Source organism: Prinia subflava, chromosome 5 (genome assembly GCF_021018805.1).
Source record: "Prinia subflava isolate CZ2003 ecotype Zambia chromosome 5, Cam_Psub_1.2, whole genome shotgun sequence".
In the NCBI taxonomy this organism is placed as follows: Eukaryota; Metazoa; Chordata; class Aves; order Passeriformes; family Cisticolidae; genus Prinia; species Prinia subflava.
The window spans coordinates 11,113,555-11,139,548 of record NC_086251.1 but is presented as its reverse complement, the minus strand read 5'-3'; the positions used below and the strand labels follow the sequence as shown (position 1 = coordinate 11,139,548).

The window sequence follows — 25,994 nt, the reverse complement described above, 5'->3', positions numbered from 1 at the left end:
GTAAAAGTGCTTAAATTGCTAGCATCTCTTTATTGCCTATAAAAATATTGGAGTTCATGTTTGTTCAACACTGAAGCCTCAGATGCAAAGTGTGTAGTAGGATACACTACTAACATATTGGAAACCTGTGAAGTTTTTGCAGGACTCTCACAAGCCATTATCTTTCATGTCTCTATGCGTTATTTAATCTAAAAGTTTTACCAGCTACCAAAAAGGGTAAAAATCCTCATTTCAATTTTGTTAAGCATTCTGAAGTCAGTTAATTAAAATACACAATTAAAATTTTTGTTACTTATCTAACCCAGGCTGAGATTGCAAACAGCTATACAAGATGAATAAAAGAAATGCAGCATAAAAATAAAATATGACATGAATGCACTCCTGTTTTCAGACTTAGTTTTTCAGTGAGCATTACTTTAAATTAGAATCATATTTCATTTATGCAAACTTTTTCTGGAGAATCTCAAATGCTTATAAGCAAAGAAAAGAACCAGTTTAGAATCAACACACTTAACACTCCAGCTTTGTAACAATAAAAGCATATTTTTGCTCTGGATTTTTGGAAGCAAAAAGTACTGTCTCATAAACAGCTTTATTCAATAGCCTGTATTCTGGAGAGTTGCTCTCCTTTTCTGTTTAATTCCTCTTGAAGTCTGCTTTCTCTTCAATTTGTCTCCTTTTAGCCAGAACTGGGATGAACTAGAGACCACTTGACCATGTCTACGTTTTTGAGAACAGGGTAACTTACTGGATTTTTCTTTGCTTTGCAGGTATAGAGACTACAGAGCCCCACCATGGAGTTCAACTCCATATGAATTCACTTTGCAATTTTGGCATGTCCTGGCAGCACGGCTGGCCTTCATAATAGTATTTGAGGTTAGTTGTGGAAGGGAACAATTCCTTTCTATCTCTTAGAAGTCTGAGCTGATTCTTTACAGCAGAACTATAAGTAAATTGTCATTTTAATCAATTGTTTGTTCATTACATTCCAGAGAGAGGAAAAATCTTCCCCAAACTGTTGCCTATTAGCTGCTTGAAACAGAATTGACATACCATACACTTACTCTAGAGCTCCTCTAAAATCATATTTCCTTAACAGTCATCTTCTACACAATGTTGGTCCCCTGCCCAATCTTTCCTATTTTACTGAAAAAAAGAAATGCAAGTTTTGTGTATATTAGGCATAGTTATTACAAGATAGAATCTGTGTCAGGAAAATGAGACATGATTCTAGCCTAATATAAAAGTAGAAACATATATACTAAGTTTGAGGAACAATATTGCATACTACCCAGGAATCTATCAATTTCCATTATAAGCCCTGAACAAAGATGTTTTTTAAGTAGCATTTGCATTTGTTGATCAAACTAGCATATCCTGTAGTTACTTCTTCATTTAAGTCACTAACTATACCATTTCTTTTACTTTTTAGAAAATGTCAGCACTTGCCCATTTCTTTTAGATCACTCATTTACTCCCATATGAGAGTTTTTATTAAAAAAAACAAAGGAGTTGCCTTTCAGTCACTAATTGAATCTCTTCTAGTTTTGCCACAGACTTTTTGGCTCTAAAGTATAGTCCTACAAAGAAATACTTATTGATATGTTTAGCAATTATTTTTGTTTTTCTTTTCAGCACCTTGTTTTTGGAATAAAGTCTTTCATTGCCTACCTAATTCCAGACATACCCAAAGACTTGTGTGACAGAATGAGAAGAGAGAAATACTTAGTCCAGGAAATGATGTATGAGGCTGAACTGGAACATTTGCAAAGAGAAAGGAAAAAGAATGGGAAACAGTATCACCATGAATGGCCTTAGTCACTACCATGCTGCAATGAAAACACTGTTAGAAATCGGAGAGTGAAGTTACAAAATTAAGTCAATCTGGCATCAGTGTGAGATTTGGTGGTGGTCTATATATGTTCTCGCTAGGCAGTACAGTTGCATACTTTGGTGGGCACTGAAAAATAGGTGTTTCCAATGATGACATTGAAAAGCCTTACCTGTAACTGGTCTGTGATGAGCTCCAATGACAATTGGCATTCAGAAACGTGCAGACAGATTAAAAGTCTGGACACTGTTTTTAAAAAAGGCAATGGATTTTCATGCTATTTATGAAGATAATATCAGCATGATGAAAACAGAAAATTACCTGTGAATCTATGGAGTCAGGGCATGACTAAAACTAACTAACTTCTACAGCTTCTGATTGCTCAGCTCCATCTGTAATGCCTCTAAAGAAAAGAGCAGTTGTTGCCTTTGTGGCCATGACTTGAACTTTCAGGCTTACTGTTTTGTCAGGTTTGTCCTAGTCTCTTGTTGAGATTGTGGATGTGGTCCTACCCTTAAAAAAGGGTCTGTGGCTTCTGAATATATACTATGCAGTTTAAGATTTGCACATCAGTGTCATTAATTTATCCATCTAGTTGAAAACCAAAAAGTCCAAATTCAGAAAGAAAACAGCAGTACTAGGAGAATGTAATTTTCTGTTTGAAAATTACACAACTGTTGAGTTGTCTTTCTATTTTTGTGTGAAAGGCCATCTCCACATGCTTCCAGGATGAAAGAACTGTCATTTTCATGCTGTGTTACTGTTCCTCTTGATCTGTCTGGGCAGTGATTCCATGACTTCACAGAATGCTAACTTGAAATGCTCCCATGCAGTGCAAATTACTTTCTCTTCAAAATACAATTATATCTTTATAGTATGCAAGCTTCTGCAGGTATGTATGAGACATACAGTATAACTTTGTGGCTTGCTTGTTCAGGGAAGGAGAAGAAGAGAAATTTGTAATAATGTTTTTATTGTTGTTACAGTAATGTACACTTCTTTTATTGGCCTAAATATGTCATAACATTGGAGCTGAATACAGGCAAATATGTATACTGATTGTATATAAATGCATACACACATGGTGGTTATTCTTAGATTTACTTTTATTATTAGTGGTAATAGTATTAGTATTAGCATTAGCATTAGCATTAGCATTAGTATGCCTTCTTACACTTTGGGAGGGATTTTTTCGATAAAATCACTAAAAAAGTAGATGTTAATTGAAGAATCAAATTTCAGTTTTTATGTGCAAGCAGCATACTGTGGTATTGCTTGTGGTTAATAGTCACATTTTGTTGATGAAATTCTCTGTTACTAACACTTCATAATACAGGAAAACTACTTAATGTTTAAACAAGTTTGAAGGGATATCTTGCATGGAAGGAAATGGATAAACAGAGTTACTGTTCTGTTTCTCTTGTACAATTTTAAATAATGCTTCTCTATATTGGATGAGAAAAATCTAAAAAACAGACTCAGCAAAGCAGAATAACTACAAGGTCTACAAATTTTGACATTATTTTTAGGGATAAAGCTACAGCAAAATCACTGCTGACCGATATGAAACTACCTGAATTTTTGATATTTACATCATCCTTTTGAATTAAAAAGTGTGACTCCAGTATTCACTTGCATTTATTAGCACAATAATTTTATTTTATTTCACTGAAATTAGTTTCAAGAGTCAAGAGGCCATCAAAGTGGGTAAATAGGATATGTTGTATCTAGTGAGCCTAACATCAGACTTTTAAGTTCTTCAGTTGTTTCACCACATTCATGAGATTTTGTTGTTAATTTCAGCTCTGTTACCAGACAAGGCACTTGTAGGAGTATCTATAGCACTGCATGAGAGGAGGAAATAAATTTGAAGATCTGGTCCAATCAGATTCATTACCCATTCATTCTGTGATAAAGGGTTGATGGAACTCAGCTTGCCGTGTTTTGCAACGGCTGTTTTGTTCCTTCGTATTCAGGGTTGTGCATTAAGTCCCTCAGGAGTCATTATCAGAAAAAAAAAATTACTACACTCCTCCTCTACACTGTGCTAATAGAATCACAACATTTGATTTAATTTATTGTCTCTCATTCTGTGTCTCATTCTGTGGATTGTTAGGCACCGTTTGACAGCATTAACCCTGTGTCACAGTTTTTGTTTCTGTACCACCTAGTGATAATATTTTAATGCTTCAGAAGGTCACAGATGAGCTCTTTTTAATATTTTCCCTAAAAACAAAATGTATTGGCTGGCCCGAGTTATAAAGGGCAAAATCAGGCAAAAATTAGGAATATAATTATATATTTTCTTGTTTCTGCTATTTATATTGGCCCATGTCAATACATACCTACGCAAATTCCAATTGGACTTGAAAAACCACATTAAAAATCTTTTTGTATTTGAGATTTACATATATCTATATTATGAATTTTTTCAATGCTGGAATATAAGAGAATATGAAAAGCAAGGATATGGATCTAACATGGTGCATTTTATGCACTGCAAAAGCACAAGAAGTTTGGAGAAACGTTCTGTGTGTCCTTTACCTATGGAGGACATCAACAATGTGTAAAGGTCTTACCACTGTCTAGCCATTTGCTTAAGCTGAGAAACCTTTTTGCTAGACTTTGCTTATGCTGTTTTCATTGACTGCACGTTATTTTCCTAAAAAATAAGGCACACACTGTCCTCAGGAATAATGTATTTTTTGAATGGTGAATGAGCTTTTCATATTCTAGATATTTATTTTCAAACAAATGACTAATATGACTAAACTGTGCATGCAGGCTGCATTTGTGAAATTTGACAAAGCTTTAGAACCTCAATTTTTGCAAAAATGCTTTAGATCATTCCAGATCTAGTCTATGAAAACTTTCCTCTATGCATGTGCCCTTGGAGAGACTGCATGAGCAACTAGATTTTTTTATATATAAAGTATTTGTTCAAAATGTGTTAATTATTCTTAAGCAAATTCTGCATCTTGATTCAGACAAAAAAAAATTTCCATTTCAGAAATGGCACAAAGTCCAGATACATGATACACACCTCATTTCTTATGACTTTTTATTCTAAATTTGTGCCTAATGTGTGAGAACTGAATTTTGGTGAATAAAAAAAGGAAAATAAGAGTTCTGTTTTATTTGCTATCCTAATGAGACGTTCCCCAAAGTTTGTCTCTACAAAGAGGGAGGCATTAAGAATATTCACAACTGAGTGGTAAGGCTTGCCTGAATGTTGAGCTCAGGCACCCACAGCACACTGATGGAGCATCCTTCAATGGATATTTGGAAACAAGGTAAACCTCATGGTGAGTTCAGCAAAGCCTTCTAAATTGTGACCTATGGCTTTCTCCCGGAGAAGGTGGCAGCAGGTGCACTCTTAGCTGGATTAAAGATGACTGGATGGCCATGCCCAGAGGGTGGCAGTGAATGCTGTTTACCCAGCTGGCAGCTGGTCAGTAGTGTGGTTCTCCAAGGCTCAGTCTTGGGACCAGTTCTGTTAAATGTCTTTATCGACGATCTGAACAAGGGGATCAAGGGCATTCTCAGTGAGTTTGCAGACAATACTAAGTTGGGTGGGATTGTTGATCTGTTGGAGGGCAGGAAGGCTCTGCAGGTGGATATGGACAGGCTGGATCAATGGGCCAAGGTCAGTGGAGCGTTCACTGTGGCAGAGTGCCAAGTCTTATCCCTGAATCACAGCAACCCACTTCAGTGCTACAAGGTGAGGGCAGAGTGGAAAGCTGCCCTGTGGAAAAGGGGTCCCAGTCAACAGCAGCTGAACATGAGCCAGCATCTGCCCAGGTGGAAAAGAAACACAATGGCATCCTGTCCTGTGTGAGAAATAGTGTGGCCAGCAGGACTAGGGAAGTGATTGTCCATCTGTACTTAGGACTAATGAAGCCACATATTGAGACCTGTGTCCAGTTCTGGGTCCCACATTCCAGGCAGATATTGAGGTGCTGGAGCTTGTCCAGAGAAGGGCGATGAAGCTGGTGAGGCATTTAGAGAGATTAAGTCATAGGAGGAGTGGCTGAAGGAGATGTGCTTGTTTAGTTGGATGAGGAGGCTCAGAGGAGTCTTATCACTCTCCACAATTACCTGAAGGGATTGTAGCAAGGTGGGAGTCAGTGTCTTCTACCAGGCAACTAGTGACAAGACAAGGGAACATAACCTCAGGCTGCACACAGTAAGGTTCAGGTTGGACATCAGGAAGAATTTTTTCATTTAAAGCACTGGAACAGGCTACCTTGGAAGGTGGTGGAGTCATCATCCTTGGAAGTGTTCAAGAAATTACTAGACATGGCCCTTAGTAGTGTGATTTATTTGTGATGGTGATATTTGGTCAAAGACTGGACCTGATAATTTTGGAGTTTTTCCAGTATTAATGATTTTTTTTTTCCTAACCCTTTTCATTAAAGGATTTATAGAGAAAATGGTGACAGGGCTAAAATTTCAATAGTGATGATGGATGACAAATAAGCTTTTGTTTTTTGTTAGATGTTTCTTTGGAAGTACATATGTTCACTAGTATGAAATATACATCAGCTGGGGCTATGCCCTTTTCCCACAACAACTTTTCAAAAGTTATCTTCTGAGGCACAGTTAGGCTCAGTTGTCCTGTGGAAAGCTCAAAAGGAAAATGTCTAGACAGACTATTAAAAATGCATTAGTAGATAAATACTTTAACAGAAAAACTAATAAATTTCTAGAAGTTTCCTTCATAAAAGGTTCTACAGAAGGAAAAATACCTTGAGAAACAGCTTCAGGGTGAGTATTACTATGGGCAAAGGCAAGGGTTTTGGTGATGTTTTATTCTTAATGTGCCATTACGATAATCAGTCTAATCATATGTGTAATGCACATCTGCTCTTTTCTTGCTGTGGCTTCCTCCACTGCAGACTCCAATTGGGAGTGTTGGCAGAGAGAATTTCTGGAGCCATGGAATCCATTGGAGTTACCTGGTATTGTGGGACTTAGCAAACTTTTGCATTATGTCACAGTTTGTTTGGAGGCAAATTAGCATAGTTATCCCATAAATGTCACCAATTTTCATTAAAATTATTATGAATTAGATTTTTTACATATACCGGGCAATAGCCTTATCAATAAAACTGATTTTATACAAACAGGAACTTATAAATGTGGTAAAATTGATGGAATTTTTTTAAAAAAATCATATTTTCTATTTAGTGTCTGTTTCTAGTAAGAAAATGGACAGAGATAAAAATAATGGTGTCAGTAATCACTTACAATGCAGTAGTACTTCCAAAGCATTATATTTTTTGGAATCCTCATAAAGTGCTGATGTTGCTTGTTTGGGGGCAAAGATTGAAACAAATATAAGAGCAGGATTTCATAATAATTATGAAAGTCTGAATTCATTCTAGTCTGAGTCTAGAATTCAAACAGAAGTCCACTTCTAGGCAGACCTGTTATTCTGTTCCAATGCATACTTTGTCTGACTAAAATGCATATATTGACACTTTTTGGAAGTTTTAAAGTGAATTCTAACCTATATTCCTGTAGTGGAAAATCTAGTAGCTTAAAAAATTCCCTAAGTCTTTTCATACTCAACCTCATGCTTGCAAAACCCATTTTCTTCTGAGGTTAAAATTCAGCAACCAGCATGTGGAGGGTAAGAACGAGCAGAAGGCAGCAAAGGGCTCATGCTCACTCCAACAAGTTTTGCTCCAGAATTGCAACAGGCTCTGAAAAATAAGGGTTTGAGGATGAAGCATGGGGACAGGCCTCCTGATCTTTTTTTTTTTCTCCTTTGGCTTATTCTTTACTTATCCTCAGTGTTTTATTACATACTGCCTTCTGGGTGACAGTCCAATTTCCAGGGCAATTTGGTAACAGCAGATTATTTTACAGGCTGGTTTTGGATGTCCCTTACTGAGGTGCCAAAGCAGAAAGTGCACAAATACTAGTCTGTCTGGTGCTTTTTACAAATCAGTATGCACTGATAGGATGAGGCAGTGTGAGACAGTATGGGGTACTTGTACCTGTGCTGTTTTGGTCCTTTCAGTCACTTCCCCAAGCACCACAGTTTTTTATCCATATATCCCTTCCTACACATACACACACATCCTAAATATCCTACGCAATTGTATAATTTTGAAATTTCTATAATGGATTTGTTTTGACAATTTTTATCTCATACTTCCTTTGCAAAGACATTTACGAGAAATTTGGATTGGCATAACCATAATAGCACAATGTTACTACAACAGCACAATGTTCTAATGGCACAACTCCGAACAGTAGGGAAATCACTATTCCATGTTATACAGGAACTTTTTAAATCCAGGACTGAGATTTAGCCTTGAAATGGTAATGGTGTATTACCATTTCACTGCACTTGAAATGACCTTGTGTTAGTTCTGTTGGCTCATTCTATCTTCTTGATACAGCCTCTGTATTGCTAGTTGTTCTCTGTAGTTTGCATTCTTATTGACATGGGCTACTTGTTAGGATGCAACAGAATGAGAAATTAGGGGTTTAATTGGGAAATTAAACCAAATGGAGTATAAAGCTACTGAGATTTTAACCACTGAGAACACAATTATTTTTTTGTTAATAATGGAAAAAAAATCAGATCACATTTTCTTTTCATGTTCTATTTGAATTACTTGGAGTTTCGTATTGAAAAAATCTTCCAAACTGTTGGCTCTAATTTTTACCTAGAGTAGTATCATTGAAATTTCAGTTCTTTGAAATAATCTCATGTAAAATGTAACTGAATAAGATAGTTCAGTCATTTTTTTACTCTAATAGTCCTGGCTAACTTGCAATATCATGATCATAAGAGATTTCTTAAAATGTGTATATATTTGAAATTTATGTAATGTTTAAATACAACTTGATTTCTAAGTAAGGAGTAAGAATAAAATTTCTGCTATTTTTTCTACTCATGAATCTACACTTTGTAAGTAATATTTAAAAGAAGTTTACAGTATCAGCATTTTGGAGAAATCTACTTTTCTGTGCAAAAACTATACGTTCCTCCAGCAAGTCTGTTTTAAGAACCTTTTGTGTTTTAAGATTGCTTTTACAAGCAGCTATGTACCCCAGAAGTAAAAGAATTCACTGAGCAAAAAGTTGTAAATCTGCTTAACTATTGTAAGACACTTTTGTCATAAATTTGTCTTTGGGATGCTGTTTACTTTATTAAGGTTTACATATACAAATGCAACTACTTGCTGTATCATGCACATTTGATTATTACTTTTCTTTTTCAGTAATAAACTTGGATATCTCTGAAAAAGGCTGTGAGCTTTATTATTCCAAATATTCAAATATAATTAAAAGTAATTATATACTTGGAACGTGAGTGCTCATGAACATTCAAACTATAGTCTTGTAAGAAAGTAATTTCAGGGTCATACTTGGCATACTCAGACATTTTTAACAATTAAATATTTGATTATTTTGACCCCAAGGCACACAGCTAGACTGAGTTTTCAAATTTTAGTCATTTATGTTGTACTGCTTTCACTAGTGACTAACCATTTCTTAAATTTAGGCTCTTCTAGGATTTATCTGTTCCTAGTTTCATAATCTCAGCTTTTCAACCAAAATGGACATGCTAGATCTGCCTCTGGAAGGATCAGTGGCTCAGGATATAGAGGAAATGAGAAGATAACTAAACAACACTAGCATGAATATTTAAACAGAATGGGAATTTCTCTGAGTTCCAGTTTTGCTAGGACTTATGCCTAAATCTTAGTAGAAGGCTGGATAATGAGCTGCTGCTTTTAGCCATCATATGTTATCATGTATGATTCACATGTTGGAATTAGTATAACCCTGTGGCTGGCTCCATTACAAATACAGAAAACACTTGAGCTCAATGAGCAACTTTAGTTGTAACAAAACTAAAAGTTGAAGTAAAGGAAATAGTTGAAGAAAAATCCTTCAGGATATTTCTTCAATAGCATTTGGAGAGAATGCAGTTCTAGCCAACCTAATTCACTTTTTCCTGACATTAAATGGATAAATTAAGATTCTCTTTTGTGGCAAATGGCTTCAAAAGATGTAAAGTCTGTAGTGCATCCAATGCTGCCAAACTTGTGAAATGCGTGCAGAGTATAATGATACTGCTTGAAATTCCTTAAGAAGTATTCAGATGAGACTTGGTTGTCTTCAGAATTACAGATCTCTGAATCAGATATCCTCCAACTATGACTAGAGATGATTTTATTATCCTCCATCTGACTATATAGCTTCATATTGGTGTTTTGAACCACTTTCACTCAGGAATTGTGTTACATCCTTATGCATGGTAATTAGACTTTCTTAATCCAATCTGATCAGTAAGGTGTGTGGCCATGAGATATAAATGATAAAGTAGTATTTACTGAGTTTCCATCTTTGCCTTGCTAACAATCCCAAGAATGGAAACAGGAATGGAAAGCATGCCACACGAGAGAGCAAGCAGCTAGCCAGACTCAGCTATAAACTTAAATGAGATTATAAAAGCAGTGTAAAAGAGATTAACACAAATATTTACTTAATTCAGTTTCTTGACAAACTGTTCCATGCAAGCAAGGGAGTGTCATTTACAGACTGCTATTTGTGTTCTCTAATTAAAATCCTGGGACCACTTCCAGGGGTAAGGCATGAACATAGACAGGGGAGGTAATTTCAAGGACCAGAATAATATACATCTACATCATAAGGATGGTCACTGATAAAGCAAAAGCAACAGCAGGGCTCCTCAAAGAAATACAAGCTAAATGTATCAGCTGGGTCCATGAGTCATCATTGATATTTTCATTCAGTCTGTTTCATTCAATTGTGAATTTTGTTTAAAACCAAATATATTTATCAAAAAACTATATCCAGAAGTTTATCAAGGTGAGAGGTGATCTGTTGATTTTGATTTACAACCAGCAAGTTTTAGAAGAAATATGTTTCCCTGAAAGAGAGCACTGAGTGGGCTGTACTTCCAAGACATTGTACCAGACAGATTATTTTGCCTAATTGTGTCTTTCTTTCAAAATTCAGCATGAATTATCAATTAGGAGGCATGATCATCATTAAATGTTGGTTTATTTTCTTTATTGCATAAAAGTGGATCCTTTTGAGGTCAAAACTAACACAGATAAGGAACTGTCCCGAATTCAAAATAAAATTTGTTGCTCTGTCCTTTAGCTTTTACAATGAGAAGTTGTAAAGAAAATTTGAATTCCCCAGAGGATGTGAACAGTTATCTCGGTGACTGAAAGACCAGTCTGGTCTATACAAGGTTCCTGTGAGGAAAATTTTTGTGATATCTGGTGTAGACTGAACCTGACCTCTCTTTTTTTCCATCCACCAGAGGGCAGCTCACAGACTCAGTGAGTTATCTCACAAACCTCTCCGAAGTCTTAATTAATCTCAAGTTCACCTTTGCACATTCCCTTCAATGATGAAGAATAGACCATGTGATACAGATGTATTGCAGCTGCATCTGAATGGAAGCTTCCACAAAATTCATGAAACAATTCTTCTGAAATAGCAGTACTTCCAAAACCTTATTTTCTGATCATTTCCCAAGTCTGCCAAAAAATTCATAAATAAAAATCTGGCCTTTATTGCTATGGAGAGCAATTGCCCTCTCTAAGTCACCTACAAGCTGGTAAGTGCAGTACAAGCAGTTATTAATTTCTGAAGCTGAAGAACTGAAGCTTAATTAAATGTCCCTTGGCCCTCAGCTTCTAGAGGCGAGATTGTCTGCTTATGTTTGTATATGAATTTTCCTCAGAATTGTAAGCACGGTTCTGGCGATTATTTTCTTTGTTGGTGTTATTCTTGAAGGTGTTATCTGTTCTAGTTTTATTTGCAGCAACTTCAGGCAGTTTTTTCTCAAAGTCCATCTAAAAAAAAAGAAAGTTTTTAGTTTGAAGCCTATATTCACTGCCTTTTTCCTTTGATTAAAGGAAAATTGTTAAAACAGTGCAAGAAGAAAGGTGTTCATTTTGTATGCCTTTTAAATAAGCTACAAAGCCTTGAGACACCTGGAGAATAGCTGGCCGTGTTGCTGTGAAGGAGGTGGAGGTAGAAAGAGCAGCTCAGGTACTGGTGAGTGCAGCACCAATGCATAACCTGATTGTTATTCTCTGGTGCTGCTCTGGAGGGCAGAAGCCTCATAGGCTGTGATGGTGAGGATGGCAGCAGCAAGAGAGCTTCATAAGCATAGGAGTTCTACAGTCATCCTCTCTGAGCTTGGTGGAAGGAGAAAGCTTGTGAGCTGTCTAGTGTGTGAAGTGCAGTTTTGTCCCCACTTGGCTGCTTGGAGCAGGGAGGGCAGGGAGAGGGAAGTCAGACCCCGTTTCATCAGCTCCTGGCATTCCCAAGGGCTGTTTGTTTTTGGAGAACCTGAGTCCCCATATTTGATGAAAACAGGAAAAATAGGTAACATTACTAACCAGGGTTTGGCTGATCTCATTTCCAGTCTGTGGTGCTTTTGCAGCATCCCTTGTGTAAGTTCAAAAGCGACTGCTGAAAGCTCATTAGTTCTCTGCTCAGCACACGGCCTCCTGTAGGCACATGCATCTGTCCCCACTGCTCCTGGGCCACAGCAGGCCAAGCTGAGGGGGCCAGGTACTCACCTCCAGGCTGTCATGCTGCACACCGCACCCAAGGAATGTTTTGAGTCTTTTGGACCAAAAGCAAAACAGGTTGCAGACTGGCTTAATTAACACTGGTGGGATGTCTTCTCCTTTACTAGGTCCTGCAAAAAGAAAATAAAAATACATGAGTCTATGGATAGCTGGGTATGAACCTTGGGAGCCTCAGGCCATGAGGTGGGGGAGCAGGATCACAGCCCACTGCCCTCTTCTGCGTCTGTGTCTCAAGTCACCTACTGGACTTTTAAAAAGTTTTTTTTTAGCAGCCGAGTCAGCTTATGCAAAAGTATATTTGTTTATATATGTATTATATATATGTGTGTGTGTGTGTCTATGTATGTTTAGAACACCAACCTGTTATAAAGCTTATCAACAACCCTGTGATGGCACAGCCCACACAGCCGATGGCACTGAAGTACAGGTAGGACAGGGAGTACCAGGTGTCTGCCAGCAAAGGCCTGTGAAGAGGTGACAAAAGCAGCTAGTGATGAGCAACAGCTGTGTTTAAGTTGTTGCCTGACTGTGCCAGCAAGATGCAGCTCATGCTGCAGCTGGGGTGTCATCTGGCATCAGTCTGCACTCCCAGCCTGCTCTGTGGGCTGCAGGCTGGGGTGGCACACTTGGCAAAACATAGGCGTAAGTGGTAACAATAGGAAAAATACCTCTCTGGAGCCACCGTGGGAGCTGCTGTTACCAGTGCCTTGGTGCTGTTAGCCAGTGTGCAATTGAGGGTAGACAGCTGCAGAGGGATGGACTTTGTTGGTGGTGCAGGGTAAATGAAAGAGCCAGTACCAGCCCAAAAAGCCAAGCTGATCCCAGCTAAGAGGCCTCCGAGAGCACCCTTGGCAAGTATAGAAAGATACTGTTAAAGGTCATATGTGTAAAGTGCTTTTCTATGAATGTGAATTAGGCAGAAGTAGGTAATGATGGATTACAGTGTAAATAAATTCTGTTCTCTCTCAACTAAGGTATAAAAAATGGTGTTTTAGTGCCCTCTATTTATAAAAGTTGAAGCAGAAGTGCGATTAAAGCTGTGGTACAGATTTTAGTTTTACTTCTGCTAACCTTGATGGGAATACTGATGGGGCAATACGGAATGAGCTCGTGTTTAGAGTGAAAGAATGAAGGCAAAGCTTTTGCAGTCACTCTGTGCATCCCAAGGCTGGTGCAAATATTGAATAATTTTTCTTAATGAAACACAGAAACAAAACAAACAAAAAAACCAACCAACAAACAAACAAACTCAAAAAAACAACCTCATGTGAATCCAATCATCAATTATTCCACAGCTGGGTAGACTTTAATTCAGCAGGATACATTTAGGCAGGGCAAAGGCATGTATAAATAGATCTTAGATCCTCAGGCACTAAATCTGAAAAGCAGCTAAAAGACCCAAACAATTTTCTAAATGGAGTTTTGACCAAAAAACACCAAGAGATTTTCTTTTGGATCAGGATTTTTGTTTCCTTACCTTCCAGTTAGCACAGGGAAACACAATTCCCAGAGTAAATAATCCCAGCATTGGCCCCCCACACATCCCATGGATGGAGAGGGAAGCCTGTGGATGCAGAGAAGAAAGAGAAGCTCAGGGTAGCAGGCTGAGGGGAAGCATGCCCAATTCTGATTTTGTTCAATAATTTTCAGGGGGAAAATGGTGAGGGAGAAGGGATAAGTAGTGATATCAAAGCACAGTTAAAGATAGAATCACACCCAGTATTGTTTCCTAGCAGTGAGTCATTAGTGAAGGACTTAGGGGATTTTTTTTCCCTACTTATTCCTCTCAGCAAAATGTCCACAGAAATGATTTAGGCAACCTAGCAGCCAGCAGAGCTGGCAGCACTATTTGCTCAGTTCGTTACATTTTCTGTTCATTCCTATTCTATTAATTGCATTTCTGAAGCAAGAAATACCTGCACAATCCCTCCCAGCAATGATGCTGCTGCAGCCATTGAAGTGCACAGGACACCATATAATATACCTGGAAAAGAAAAGGTAGCAAGGTTCTCAGTGCTGGTTAATAGTGGGGATGGTTTCTAGCCCAGTAGTGTCTGAGATGACAAGGCAGCCTGGAAGAATTTGCACTTCTTGTTGGATGTTTAGTGTAGACCATTACACACCCAGCAGTATCTTGTGTGAAGTCTCATTGGATTTTTGGTTGATTGATATTGCTTACAAAGTAGAACAATAGCAATGAAATTAATTTAGAAGTTACGACTCATGTAGAAATGTTTCTTTGCCTTTAAATATCACTTTTAAAATAATCTAATAAATTAGCTGAGAAATGATAAAACAGCATGGCTTTCCTCCCTTGACACCAGTTTTAACTTCATGGTAGGTGAAACACTGTATGCAGCAGTCTTGAGTAAAGCCAACCAAAATGTCTGTGCTAGTACACCTTGGTTTCAGACATAAATATTTATTTTTCTAGGTCCAGAGCGAAAAAAAATAAGTAGTAAGTGGAAAAACAAGAATGGAGAAGACTAGAAGCAGTTACAGAGATAGAAAATACATGGGTTTGGCTCTTTCATGATATTTATGAACTTTATTAGAATTCTTATGGTGTTATTATGGTATTCATAAAAAGGTTATGATCTTACTGCAATAATTGTAACAAATATCCTAAAAATTAAAGTAATGTTGGATGCTTGATATGTTGCTATTTTGTGGATTGTTTACTTTTTTGCTTTCACACTTTTTCTCTGAAAAGCTGAATAACCTGCTTATGCCATACCTTAAGTTTGAATAGAAATTACTTTTTGTATTACTCTAAATTTATACTACTATAGAGTAATGTGGTGATAACTACATTGATATTCTTTCTGTGTTATAAATAGTGCTTTTGAATATTTTCAGTAGATCAAACTTTTCCAAGGATTTTGAGTAGCTGTTGTTAATACTAGTCTATACTTGTTTCTCTGCTGTATGCTGCTGATACTTCAAGCTACTGAAGCATCAGGCTGATGTTCTCTTTGAGGGTTTATTAAGTGCCCTATTCCTGTGGAGGTTTACAAAGTACAAGTTTTTCTGAGGGAGTCTCTCTGTACAGTGCCCTCTGCTGCTAAAGAAATGGGTCTCATCTACAGTACCCACATAAGCCTTTACTGATCCACGTGCTCATCTTGTCGGGGAGGTTTGGGAAACCTTTCTTGACCAAGTCTTCAAGGGTAACAGTTGCTAAAGCATTGATGCTGGCAGCTACTGTGCTGTAGAAAGGGAGAAGAATGGTGAGTAAATAGGAAGCAATATAATCTGAAATCACATTGTATTTATAAAGAAATACTTCCTCTTTTTCAGCACTAATGCTCTCCAAGAACTGCATGATTCATAGTATTTTTCATACGTGCTACTTTAACTGGGGAGGTTTCTGCTACTTCTGCCATTCTGGGAGCTTCTGCATCATGCTGGCATGGAACAAGATAGACACACATCCTAACTGACCCTTCCATTTATAAGTTTGCAAAGACCTTAACCATAGACATATTCCAGAATTAAAACTTTACTCCCTTACAAATAGAAAGATGTGCAGTCACCACTACTGCCACCCTGGTCCTCCATGAATGGCCCAACTCCTTTAGCTAGATGAGAGACCCTATATTTGGTGAACACAGTTCAGATAGACTTGCTCAAAACATTTATACCCCTGGCTGTGATATTGTGGCAGTTAACTTCAGTAAAGACAATTTCACCATGAGCAGCTCACAAGAGTATTTTAGGAAGTTAAACTCAGTTTTTCTACACTTTCTCTGTATTGATAACATTATTCTAAAATGTATTTCGGATAAAAAGATACTGGAGATCTGGAGTAAGACTTTATTATAAACATAATCATAGAATAATTTAGGTTGGAAAAGACTTCTATGATTACAGAGTCCAACTGTTTACCCAGAACAGTCAAGTCCACCACTAAACCAAGTCCCTAAGTGCCACATCCACATGTCTTTTAAATACCTCCAGAGATGTAACATAATTCAATAAAGAACTACTGCTACTTCCTAGAATGTTCTAAGAAAAACAGCTGGGCTTTTCTTAGGGTTTCATATTTTGACCTCATCCTGGATCCTCAAGAAATTATCATAAACAGCTAAAATGTCAATTCAGATTCACAAACCTTAGGGTTCCACTGAATGCACAAGCGACAAACAGTCCTGGGACTCCTGGCATTGAAGAAAAAATGTCCATAACAAAGTATGGCATGAGCTGGCATAGAAGGAGCACAAGAGCAACACAAGAAATTAATTAAGAGTTCTCTAGGTAATGGAAGAGAAGTATTTTATGTTTATGAACATGATGCTAAATTCTGGTGTTGTCCCAAATAACATGGTTTCAGATTTTGAGCAAAGGAGATGTCTTTTGGCAAAAATGTTCAATTGAATTAGTACTGCAGGAGTACCAGAACAGATATTATTGCAGCCCTGATCTGGCACTCACCTTAGTCGCTGAGTGGTGAAAGGACATAGATAATTGCACAAAATTAAACTGTCCTGTTATGTGCTATATCTGAGTCCAAGGCCCCTCCTAATTATTGTAATGGACATCTATACCTGGTCAGGAGCTGAAATGAAAGCAGCAGTCCAAGGGTCACAGCTCTTGTAATGAGAGTACATCACCAATCCACAAAATACTGCACATACTAGGACTGTCCAAAGTCCCAGTAAATTCAGGTAAAGTGCCCTAGAGCAAAAGAGAGAAACTGTTTAATGGAAGATAAATAAAAAAGTTGTTACAAGATATTTATTCTGAACCTTTTTTTTAGGAGATCCCTTAATCCCAAATGATTAAGAGTCAAGTAACCTCTATGCAGAATGGGCTGCACTGAGTGCTGGGCCTGTGATTCCTGTCTCCTGTAAGGACAGATTTTGCCTGTTGGGAGATGTTGATACTGTCCTCCCTTTAAAGCACACAGAATATTATTTCCAGTGTTACCATGAAAACTAACAGTCTGGGTTTTTTTGCTATTCTGTGAGTCAGCAATCCTGTAGGTTCTGAGAGCTGCCAGATTTTATAGAGCACACACTGTGTTTGGACATCACCTTGTGCAAGATTTATTGCTAAGGCCGGTTCAGAGTATGCTACCAGGAAACAAAGGTTAACCCAGCTTGTTACAAATGATGTTCTCACTGGTGTGACTTCTAAAGGTTTTCAGACACTGAATTTTCTACAGGATAAATTCATATAGACAGTTATGACCTTCAGAAAAATTAGTATGTTTACAGACAGCAAAAAAAGCTGTTTTAAAAAGGAATTAATAACACCTTTATTCTTTAGCCACATGTGAAAGCAATTGGCCCTAGGTGTGTGAAAAAAATCTGATTGTTTAGTGAAATATGTCTAGCTATGCTTCTACTACTGCTGAAGTTGAGGCAGGTAGCAAACTGGAGACCTGTATATCTATATTGTTTTTCATCAGTTATGATTATTCTGATTATTCTGATCCTGCAGAATTTTAAGAAGTTATTAATCTTTAATTTAATTTAGGTATTACCATGTACTGTAGTGTCCCACTAAATCAATAACAACTTTTAATCCAGTATAACATAAACACAGTTCCAATAGATACATTTTTACAATGAGATTGTAGATAGCATGACTTCTGTGTTGGCATCTTTGCCATACTCTCCTTCTGAGAATTAGTTTATCAGCCTGATAATGAATTGATAAGCTGCAAGAGGTGAATTTTTCTTTTTTCTCTGCATAGACTTAAGTCATTTCGAGCCTGAGGTAGTAAGACTGTCAGAACAAAATTAGCTTACTACCACTTTATGGGATCCCAATATTTATTTAGTATAGCTGACAAACTTAGTGTAATTCTTAATTGATTGCAGGAACAGGTTAATGACAGATAGCTTACAGTTTAGCATGCCTTTCCGATTTGCAGGAAATGCATCTCTGTATTGTGGACTGGTTGACTCCATAGAGCCCCAGCCATGTAAATGTTCCCCCAATAACTATTGTCCAGAAGGTGTGTCGTCTCAAAGGATCAACATCAAAGCTAGAAGAAAGAAAGAAAGAAAGAAAGAAGCAATTTAGGGTTTTATTTAAACATATATTTTTCAGCAAGAGGTAGGTGATTTTTTTCAGAACTATCTGGCATGTCCTACCATCTGAATCAAAAATTCTGCATTGGTAATACTGTTTTGCAGAACAGACAACATCTGATGTGCTCAGGTTTGGAAGCTTTTACTTTTATATTGAAAAACATTGTTTTCAAGTCAGGATAAACAAATATCATTCAGACCTAGCCAGAGGATTGCTTCATTGAGATTAATCGAATTTATAAGGATGCTTATTCTGAGACATCAGACCCGTGTCATATTATAGCAGACCTACAAGCCATCCTGCCTGGGGCCCCATCTTCTGTAAGGAACAAGGTTTCTTACCAAACTCTAAAAAAATCCTGTCAACTTTTAATAACACATCACTGTGATGTAACTTCCTTTACAAGAAATTGCTTCAGATGCTGTGTTATCTTTTGTACAACAAAATTCTGTTACTCAGCAAATCTAACTCACACAAGTGTATCTTTCTGTCTGAAATGTGTCATCTTTGCAGTTCTCCTTATCTTGGTCAAGACAGCAGATAACATTTGACCTTGCTGTTGGAGTCTTTCACTGACTTGCCTTGCTTAACCAACAAATGCCCCAAACAGCCAAAGGAAAATCAGATTTCTATTCCGGTGCACTAGTGCACTATTGCTAGCACCTGTGGTGAGTGCAAGTAAAACACAGTGTCAGTTTTATGAATAGAAAGTGGAAGAGATATACAATTAGCCCCTGAAATTAGCTCAGCTGATTGGAATATGGTGCTAACGGCATCAAGGTTTCATGTTTGATCCCTGTATGAGCCATTTACTTAAGAGCTGGACTTGTTGATCCTTATGCATCCCTTCCAACTCAGAATTTCTGTGTATGAATTTGGAAGGAATAATTGGGCTGCATTTGTAGCTAAAAATCTACCCTTCAGTTCAGTAGATCTTTGATTTCTTGAAAGAGTTAAGCTTTCCTAAAGGTCAAATGCATTGCCAATAGCTGCAGAGATGAGGAATGGGCTTCTCTGAGTGACCAAGGTTGTTTAAAACCAAGTCTGTGTATTTTTGGCTTACTGAGGGTATGGTTTCCAAACATTAAATATACAAAAGGGAACAGTTTGTATAATTTGTTCCTTACTCAAATATGTTTAGCCGAGATCCTTCATGGGCATCTTCCCAGACTTTGGTCGATCCACCATTCAGACTAGTTCCTTGGATCAAAACCGTCACAAAGCCAGCCACCATAACAACCATTTGAAATGCATCTGTCCAGACAACAGCTTTTAATCCTCCCTAAAACAAAGAGAACCTGTATACCGTCAATCTTCTTTCTTATTGCTCAAGTACTGAAAAATGTATAAAGACTTCTTATTTTGGCAGTTCATGAGCTGTATGTACAGCACCTAGTAAATCAGGGCTCTGCATTCTTCCACAAAGTGTGTATTTTTGCAGGTTGGAAAATTTCACAGCATAAATAGTTTGTCCATTGGCACAGGAAAATATTTCACTTTCAGTTAAATGCTTTTTTCTGCCTCCTTTATTTGAAGAACATATCATGGCATGGAACAAAAGCTTAGGGAGTTTTGGCCTGTTCCTACATCCCAGAGGACTCCATACATCCTCAGGGCCCAGTGGTCCACAATTAGCCTAACACAGAAAAATAGCTCTGGAAAGTTTGCCATTCACCTTTCTTCCATAGCTATTTTCATATTTGATCCCATCTGTACTAGAGCATATAATAAGAGTTTTCATCAAGAGTGGAGTGATATATTGAAAAAAAACAGTGGCAATGAGAATGGCCCTTAATTTGTGTGCTGAGCCCCAGGGCTCTGCTGCTTCACTGCAAATATCTATACAACATATTTATTTTAGAATTTGGAGTCTTATGTTGCTTTCACTCAAAAGTAAAGCTCTCTGACCTGTTGATTATCCTTCCTAGGTTTTAGCGCTTTGTTCTCGAGCACAATTTTCATTACAGTGCTTTTCAGCCTATAATTTGTAAAAAGATAGGAATCATCTCAAAAGATGACAGGGGAATCTTATGGCCTCCTTATCTGAACTCTGTCTCAGGATGGGTGGTTTAAACATGGAGTCATACAGCAGAAGATAAGAGAGGATTTTTTTTTCTCCAAATAGACTTCCTTATAAGACAGAGTGTGGAGGAAATTCATCTCTATGCTCTCCACAGGAGCCATCCTTCTCTGATAGTCTGTCATGTTTAAAAGATGGTCAAATTAACCGTCTGTGTTCCAACTGTTCAGTTATGCCTGTTACATACCAGAGTGCAATAGAAAGTGCAGACAATTCCTGTTGCAGCTACAGAGCCCCAGAGATCAAATCCAGTGACTGCAAAACCAACAAAAACAAAATTGTTAGTGAAAATGGTAGGTCCTCTAGAAGGCAGCAGAAGCACTGTAATCCTTCAGCTTTAGAAGAATAGGAGTAATTATTAATTTTAATCTTTTGTGTCTATTAGGAGCTTTGCTAGATTTCTCAAGCTTTTTAGAACACTGTTTTGCATTGTTGTTTTCTTTCAAATGGAAATTAACTAACTTTCAAGCAAAAGCAACACTTAAGAATACTTGCATAAAACAAAAATGTCATTCTGATGGGACAGACCTTTATAAGAAATGCCTCACTTCTGCTCTTAGTCCAGAACTTTGTCTTGAGAAACCATGTTCTTCAGAGATTCCCCAAAATCCTAGGACAAAAAACCCCCAACCCCTAAATAAATTCCATTACCTGCATCTAAGAACGATTTAATGCTAAAATGTCTTTCTTTAAAACAACTTTCTGCATTCATTTTACTTTGTAGTTTCTTTGCACAAGATGAACAAATTTTGTTTTGGCTGATACTGAAATCTCACCCACCAGTCATAGACTGTAAGGATGAATCTATTTGTAAAGGTTCTCTTGTTAGCAAAGTTAGTACAGTATAATAATGAATGAGAACTTCCACATGGAATTCAGCTGCATGATGAGGAATAAAATTTGGCACTGTGTGAGCGGTGGGATCGAACAGACTGAATACAACTCAAATAATGAACAATGAGAAGAGCCTCACAATCTTCCCAATCAATTTTGGTAAAATCAGGATTTGGGCCATGATGATTCCTTGTGCCCTATGACGGTAAAATTACCAATCCCTTTATGGTGATGGATGCTCTATGCCTAGCCTGCAAATATTAATTGAAGAAGTCTGGGGACAGACAGCAGAACAGCATTCATCTCTGACTATGGGGAAAAGAGTTCTGCCCATGGAAACCTGAATATAAAAGACAGGGATAGGAGCAATCAAAGTGCATAGTATGGTCTTGGATCATCAGCTTGTACTGTGAACTTTGTCAGGATGTTGGGAAATTGTTTACTTCAAATCTCTTCAGGTGGTTCTGAGTGGAAAGGAGAGCAGAAGAGCAACCCTGAGGCTCCTGCTAATGTTTGGGTCTGAGAGGAACCTGGGGAGTCAGAAATGCAGAGCTACAAGGTGAAGGCAAAAACATTCTTATAGAACCTTTGAGGAGGGTTAGGTTTTTGTCTTTATCTATTTTTGTTACTTCATTTACTCAAGCAGTCCTCCTGGTGTGGTTATTTGGGGTAGCAGTGAAGTGCAGCATAAGAACTCACCTTGGTTGAGTGCCAGTGATGGAGCATAGACCACTATTCCTGTGTAGAGGATCTGAAGGAGAAAAATTACCTATTTGAATGCTCAGTGATAAAACTTGTATTTGGAGCAGGGCTCTGAGCAAAATACCAGATCTAGGGGTTTCTTTAGACCAGCGTGTATTGTACATGGCTTTCTGTTTCAGCCCTTAAAAATTAAAATCTTGTGTTTAATTCCTTTCTGAGGAAAGGATAATCTGTCTCTGTATTACTTTTTTCTCTGCTGCTAAGACAAATAGATGACAAAATATTCTCATGAAATAGTAAAAGGGTGTCTCCAGAAAACATAAATAGTGATACAGAAATAAAGTTGCATTGACCTTAGGAATTAAATTTTCATTTTTCCATTCAACCCCATTCAAAGTAACTAACTCAATACCCTTTACATGTAAGATCTGAGAGAACAGATGGAGAAACAAAACATCAAAGTCAGTAGGCATTCAGATCTATTGCCAAAGGTTTGGGAATTATTATAATGGAATTAATGCAGAAGGAAATGCCTCCTAATCTCCCATCAAATCCCATCTTTCCATTAAATACACAACTAATCTAACCTTTCACAATGGTCACAACAGTGACCATCACAGGACCACAGCTATCAGGGCATCTGGCCAGGATACCTTTTGCAACAGTTTTCAAATAGGATAGTTCACCTCAATGTCATAAGTGGGTAACTAAAAACACCCAGTAAAGCTTGACCAGCTTCTCAGAAGAAAGACAGAATTCACTTGTTTGGGAAGAGAGAGGCTTCAAGTGAACATGAGACCTAGAATGTGCTGTGAGAGTACAGCACAACATCTGAGTGTTAAAGACAACTAAAATGGCATTCTTAATACTAAATAGGGAAAGTTAGTTAAAAAACATAATCATACTTTCTTTTTAGCATTCACAGTTCAAGTGAAAAAGCTAAGAAAAAACATTACTCATTAAAACATGTCATTATGAAAAGTATGCTGTGTGAGACTAGTCTGTGAAAATGAATGTTGAGTGAAATTAGCATAAAAAAAGAGTCAATCTTATCTTACCGTCTGTAGGATGTAAATCAGTGTTGCAGCAAGACGGACAATCTTGTTAAATCTTAACTCCAAATACTAGGAAAAAACGTAATCTCAATGAAGTGCACATGTAGCATCTGTGACACAGATGTTACCCTTCTGTTTGCCCTAAGTAACACCTTACTGTGCAAGTAAACTTACTGGCAGCTGGCATTGCTGTTATGAGTAGTTGACGAGGAGAGCAAGAATGTCATTAGACATAACAGTAATTACATTTAAGAAATCTTCTCATTTGTACCATGTACTTGAAGTTCTATATTGGGTTGCAGTAGTCAATACCTGTCTTGTACCAGGAATAACTAGAAGAACCCAAGAACTACAAAGAAATTTAAACTTCAAATGAAAGTATATTCCAACTATACAATGAGGAAACCTGAGCTCATCTCTAGCAGAAATAGCATCAACTCCAGTAATGACAAAAGTGGAAATGGAGCAAATGGTGAAGCAGCCACATGGATGCCTAGTGCATGAGCTAAGCTGGCTTTCCCACTTGTTCTGTCTCAGTCTAAAGCCAAATCTGCACATCGCCAATATGAAGAGGCAAGCAGGGGGATCTTATGGACTTCCAGGTTCAAGGATGTAGAGAAGTGTTGCCACCTTCAAAGAACTGCAGAGATGAGTGGATCTCTAGCCCCACAAGCCCAGGTTTTAAGGCTGAATCATCACCTAGGGTCTCTGCAGAGTCTCTCAGCCCCATGGCAGCCTTCATGCAGGAAGGCTCTTCTTGGGCCATAGTCCCATGTGCCCCCCAGCAGACACTAGACATGGACTGTACAAGTTTTCTCTCTTTTGCAAGTCCGTAGACTGTGCACTTTGTACTGCCAAAGCATCTTTTTTCTTCATTTTGCTCGTGCTGATCTTGCGTTTCTTGCATAATGAACACCGCAGTCTGCCACATAAATACATAGCTAATTTATGTAACTTGACCTATTTCTAAAAATAATTCATGAAGCCAACAGTCATCTAGCATGCTTGAAGGGTCTCTCTGTCTACAATGATACTTTTGCTGGTTCAGATGACAAAAGTAATTATTTCTCTGATATCGGATCAAAACCAACTAGAAAATGCAACTACTTGCAGCAATGGTCAATTTTACTTTTACTGACCTGAAAATATTTCCAAATACCCAGGAAGATCTGTTTAACCAAAGCCCTTCCTTGGGTTTGGGCTTGGTGAAAGCCCTTCCTTGGGCTGGGCTTTTGTTGCTAGAAAGTTCCTTGTGAACTAAGCCAGTTTCATCATCCAGTTCTTGCTTGGATGCTTGCTAGTTTCTTCTAGTTGAAACTGCCCACAGACAGGAGCAACCAAACTTGCAGGAGTTGGCTGAAGTGAGTAAGAGGCCATCCCAAATGGTCAGTAGCTGTCCTGTGGTTGTGCAGGTTATAAGGGCTGCTGCTGAACTGTATTATGAAGGAAAAAATGTGTTCCATGGAAAATGCCAGGCAAAGTTTTTATTTTTTGAACAGGTCTGCCACCTTCTCTCTCTTCCTACCATCTCAGCTATTTCGATATAGTAGCTTGGCCAAAATCACCATATCTAGACTAAGTTTGAATTGGATAGTATTGAATGTTGTTCCTAAATTCTGTCTCTCTAAACCAGAGCAGAATACTCAAAAGAACAGAAGCATTTGGATACGCTTAAATATTTTCCAAGTGTAACTTAATTTGGTGCTGTGTGTAAACCCATTGCTGTCTGTGCTATATGTGCATAAAAGGAGCTCTGACCCCTAGACTGTGATTTCAGCTTATGCAATATAAATAACTAGTTTGAATAATGCAAATGATTTCTAAAAATAATTAATATATCAATTGTTATATATATTATATTATATTATATTATATTATATTATATTATATTATATTATATTATATTATATTATATTATATTATATTATATTATATTATATTACATTACATTACATTACATTACATTACATTACATTACATTACATTACATTACATTACATTATATTATATTATATTATATTTTTGTTCTGTAAAACACTGCAAAAAGCTTTCTGTCAAAGATTTTAAAAAATATATGCATGATACTTAATTACGCTAAAATAGTGCCTTTTAAAATGATTTTTACTTACCTCATAAGTGCTTGTAATGCCAGATCTATAAAAAACAGGTAGATAAAGTTCAGCAGTAAAAATTATGACAAGTGTATAGGAAAGAAAGAAGAGCACAAAGGATGCCCCATAGCGATAAACTTCAGAGGGCGTCCCCAGGACTGTTACTGCTGACATGAAGCTTGATGTAAGAGAAAAAGCTATGGGTCCACATGTCATCTGCTTACCACCCACCAAAAATTCCTTTGAAGTTTTCTTTTTCCTCTCCTTAACAGCAAAAAAGACTCCAATGCTGGCAGAGACTAAAAATAGTGCCGCAAAAACCACATAGTCCCAAGTCACAAATTTTTTGACTTCTGGAGCTACAAAGTTTAGCATTGCACCAATAGTATAGTTCTCTGATGGAAGATTCTGGTTTGCTATGTCTGGTGCTCTGACCAGATTAACTCTGTTGACAGCAAAGCTGAAGCTTATCTGTAGCTCAGCATTAAAAAACAATAAACTGAAAGACTGTTGAGCCAGAAGACTTTTTCTAATCCTGGTCAGTTCTAAGGACTTAAAAGAAAGGTAGCTAAGGATGAGTTAAGGAAGAATGTACTTAGACCCTAATACTCTGGGTTCTTCTGCCAGGCAAGCTGAAATAAGGGACTTAGCTGTGAAATCTGTAGTACAATCCCTTTTTTATCTGTGATGTGTAAATTTAAGGTTAAACATTAGCCTGACACATTGACTTGA

General features: G+C 37.5%; 2 protein-coding genes across 3 annotated transcripts in view; one reads left to right on the top strand and one right to left on the bottom strand.

The window, feature by feature from the left end:
* Nucleotides 1-9,080, top strand: part of ANO3 (anoctamin 3) — a 147,372-nt gene extending 138,292 nt beyond the window's left edge. For both annotated transcript variants that reach the window (XM_063397999.1, XM_063398000.1), the window contains 2 exons: nucleotides 771-876; nucleotides 1,636-9,080. In XM_063397999.1, the coding sequence (XP_063254069.1) occupies nucleotides 771-876; nucleotides 1,636-1,818 (289 nt within the window). In that variant the 3' untranslated portion in view covers nucleotides 1,819-9,080. The remainder of the gene's footprint in view (nucleotides 1-770; nucleotides 877-1,635) is intronic.
* A 2,452-nt stretch (nucleotides 9,081-11,532) lies between these two features.
* SLC5A12 (solute carrier family 5 member 12) lies at nucleotides 11,533-25,637 on the bottom strand. The gene is made up of 15 exons (XM_063397312.1): nucleotides 25,281-25,637; nucleotides 23,155-23,220; nucleotides 22,094-22,145; nucleotides 20,748-20,815; nucleotides 19,608-19,762; nucleotides 18,293-18,433; nucleotides 16,986-17,115; nucleotides 16,553-16,641; nucleotides 15,535-15,647; nucleotides 14,355-14,422; nucleotides 13,916-14,002; nucleotides 13,107-13,285; nucleotides 12,799-12,902; nucleotides 12,427-12,548; nucleotides 11,533-11,691 (listed from the first exon to the last, which is right to left on the bottom strand). Exons 1-15 carry the CDS (start codon nucleotides 25,635-25,637, stop codon nucleotides 11,533-11,535), a joined length of 1,890 nt encoding a protein of 629 aa, XP_063253382.1.
* Nucleotides 25,638-25,994: the final 357 nt, after the last annotated feature.

Coding starts and splice junctions, on each gene's coding strand:
- SLC5A12 (XM_063397312.1), bottom strand. CDS start 25,637: ATGCTAAACTTTGTAGCTCCAGAAGTCAAAAAATTTGTGACTTGGGAC. Junction 20,816..22,093: donor ATCACTGGCACTCAACCAAG/GTGAGTTCTTAT, acceptor TTGGTTTTGCAG/TCACTGGATTTGATCTCTGG. Junction 17,116..18,292: donor TCGGAAAGGCATGCTAAACT/GTAAGCTATCTG, acceptor CTTTTGCTCTAG/GGCACTTTACCTGAATTTAC.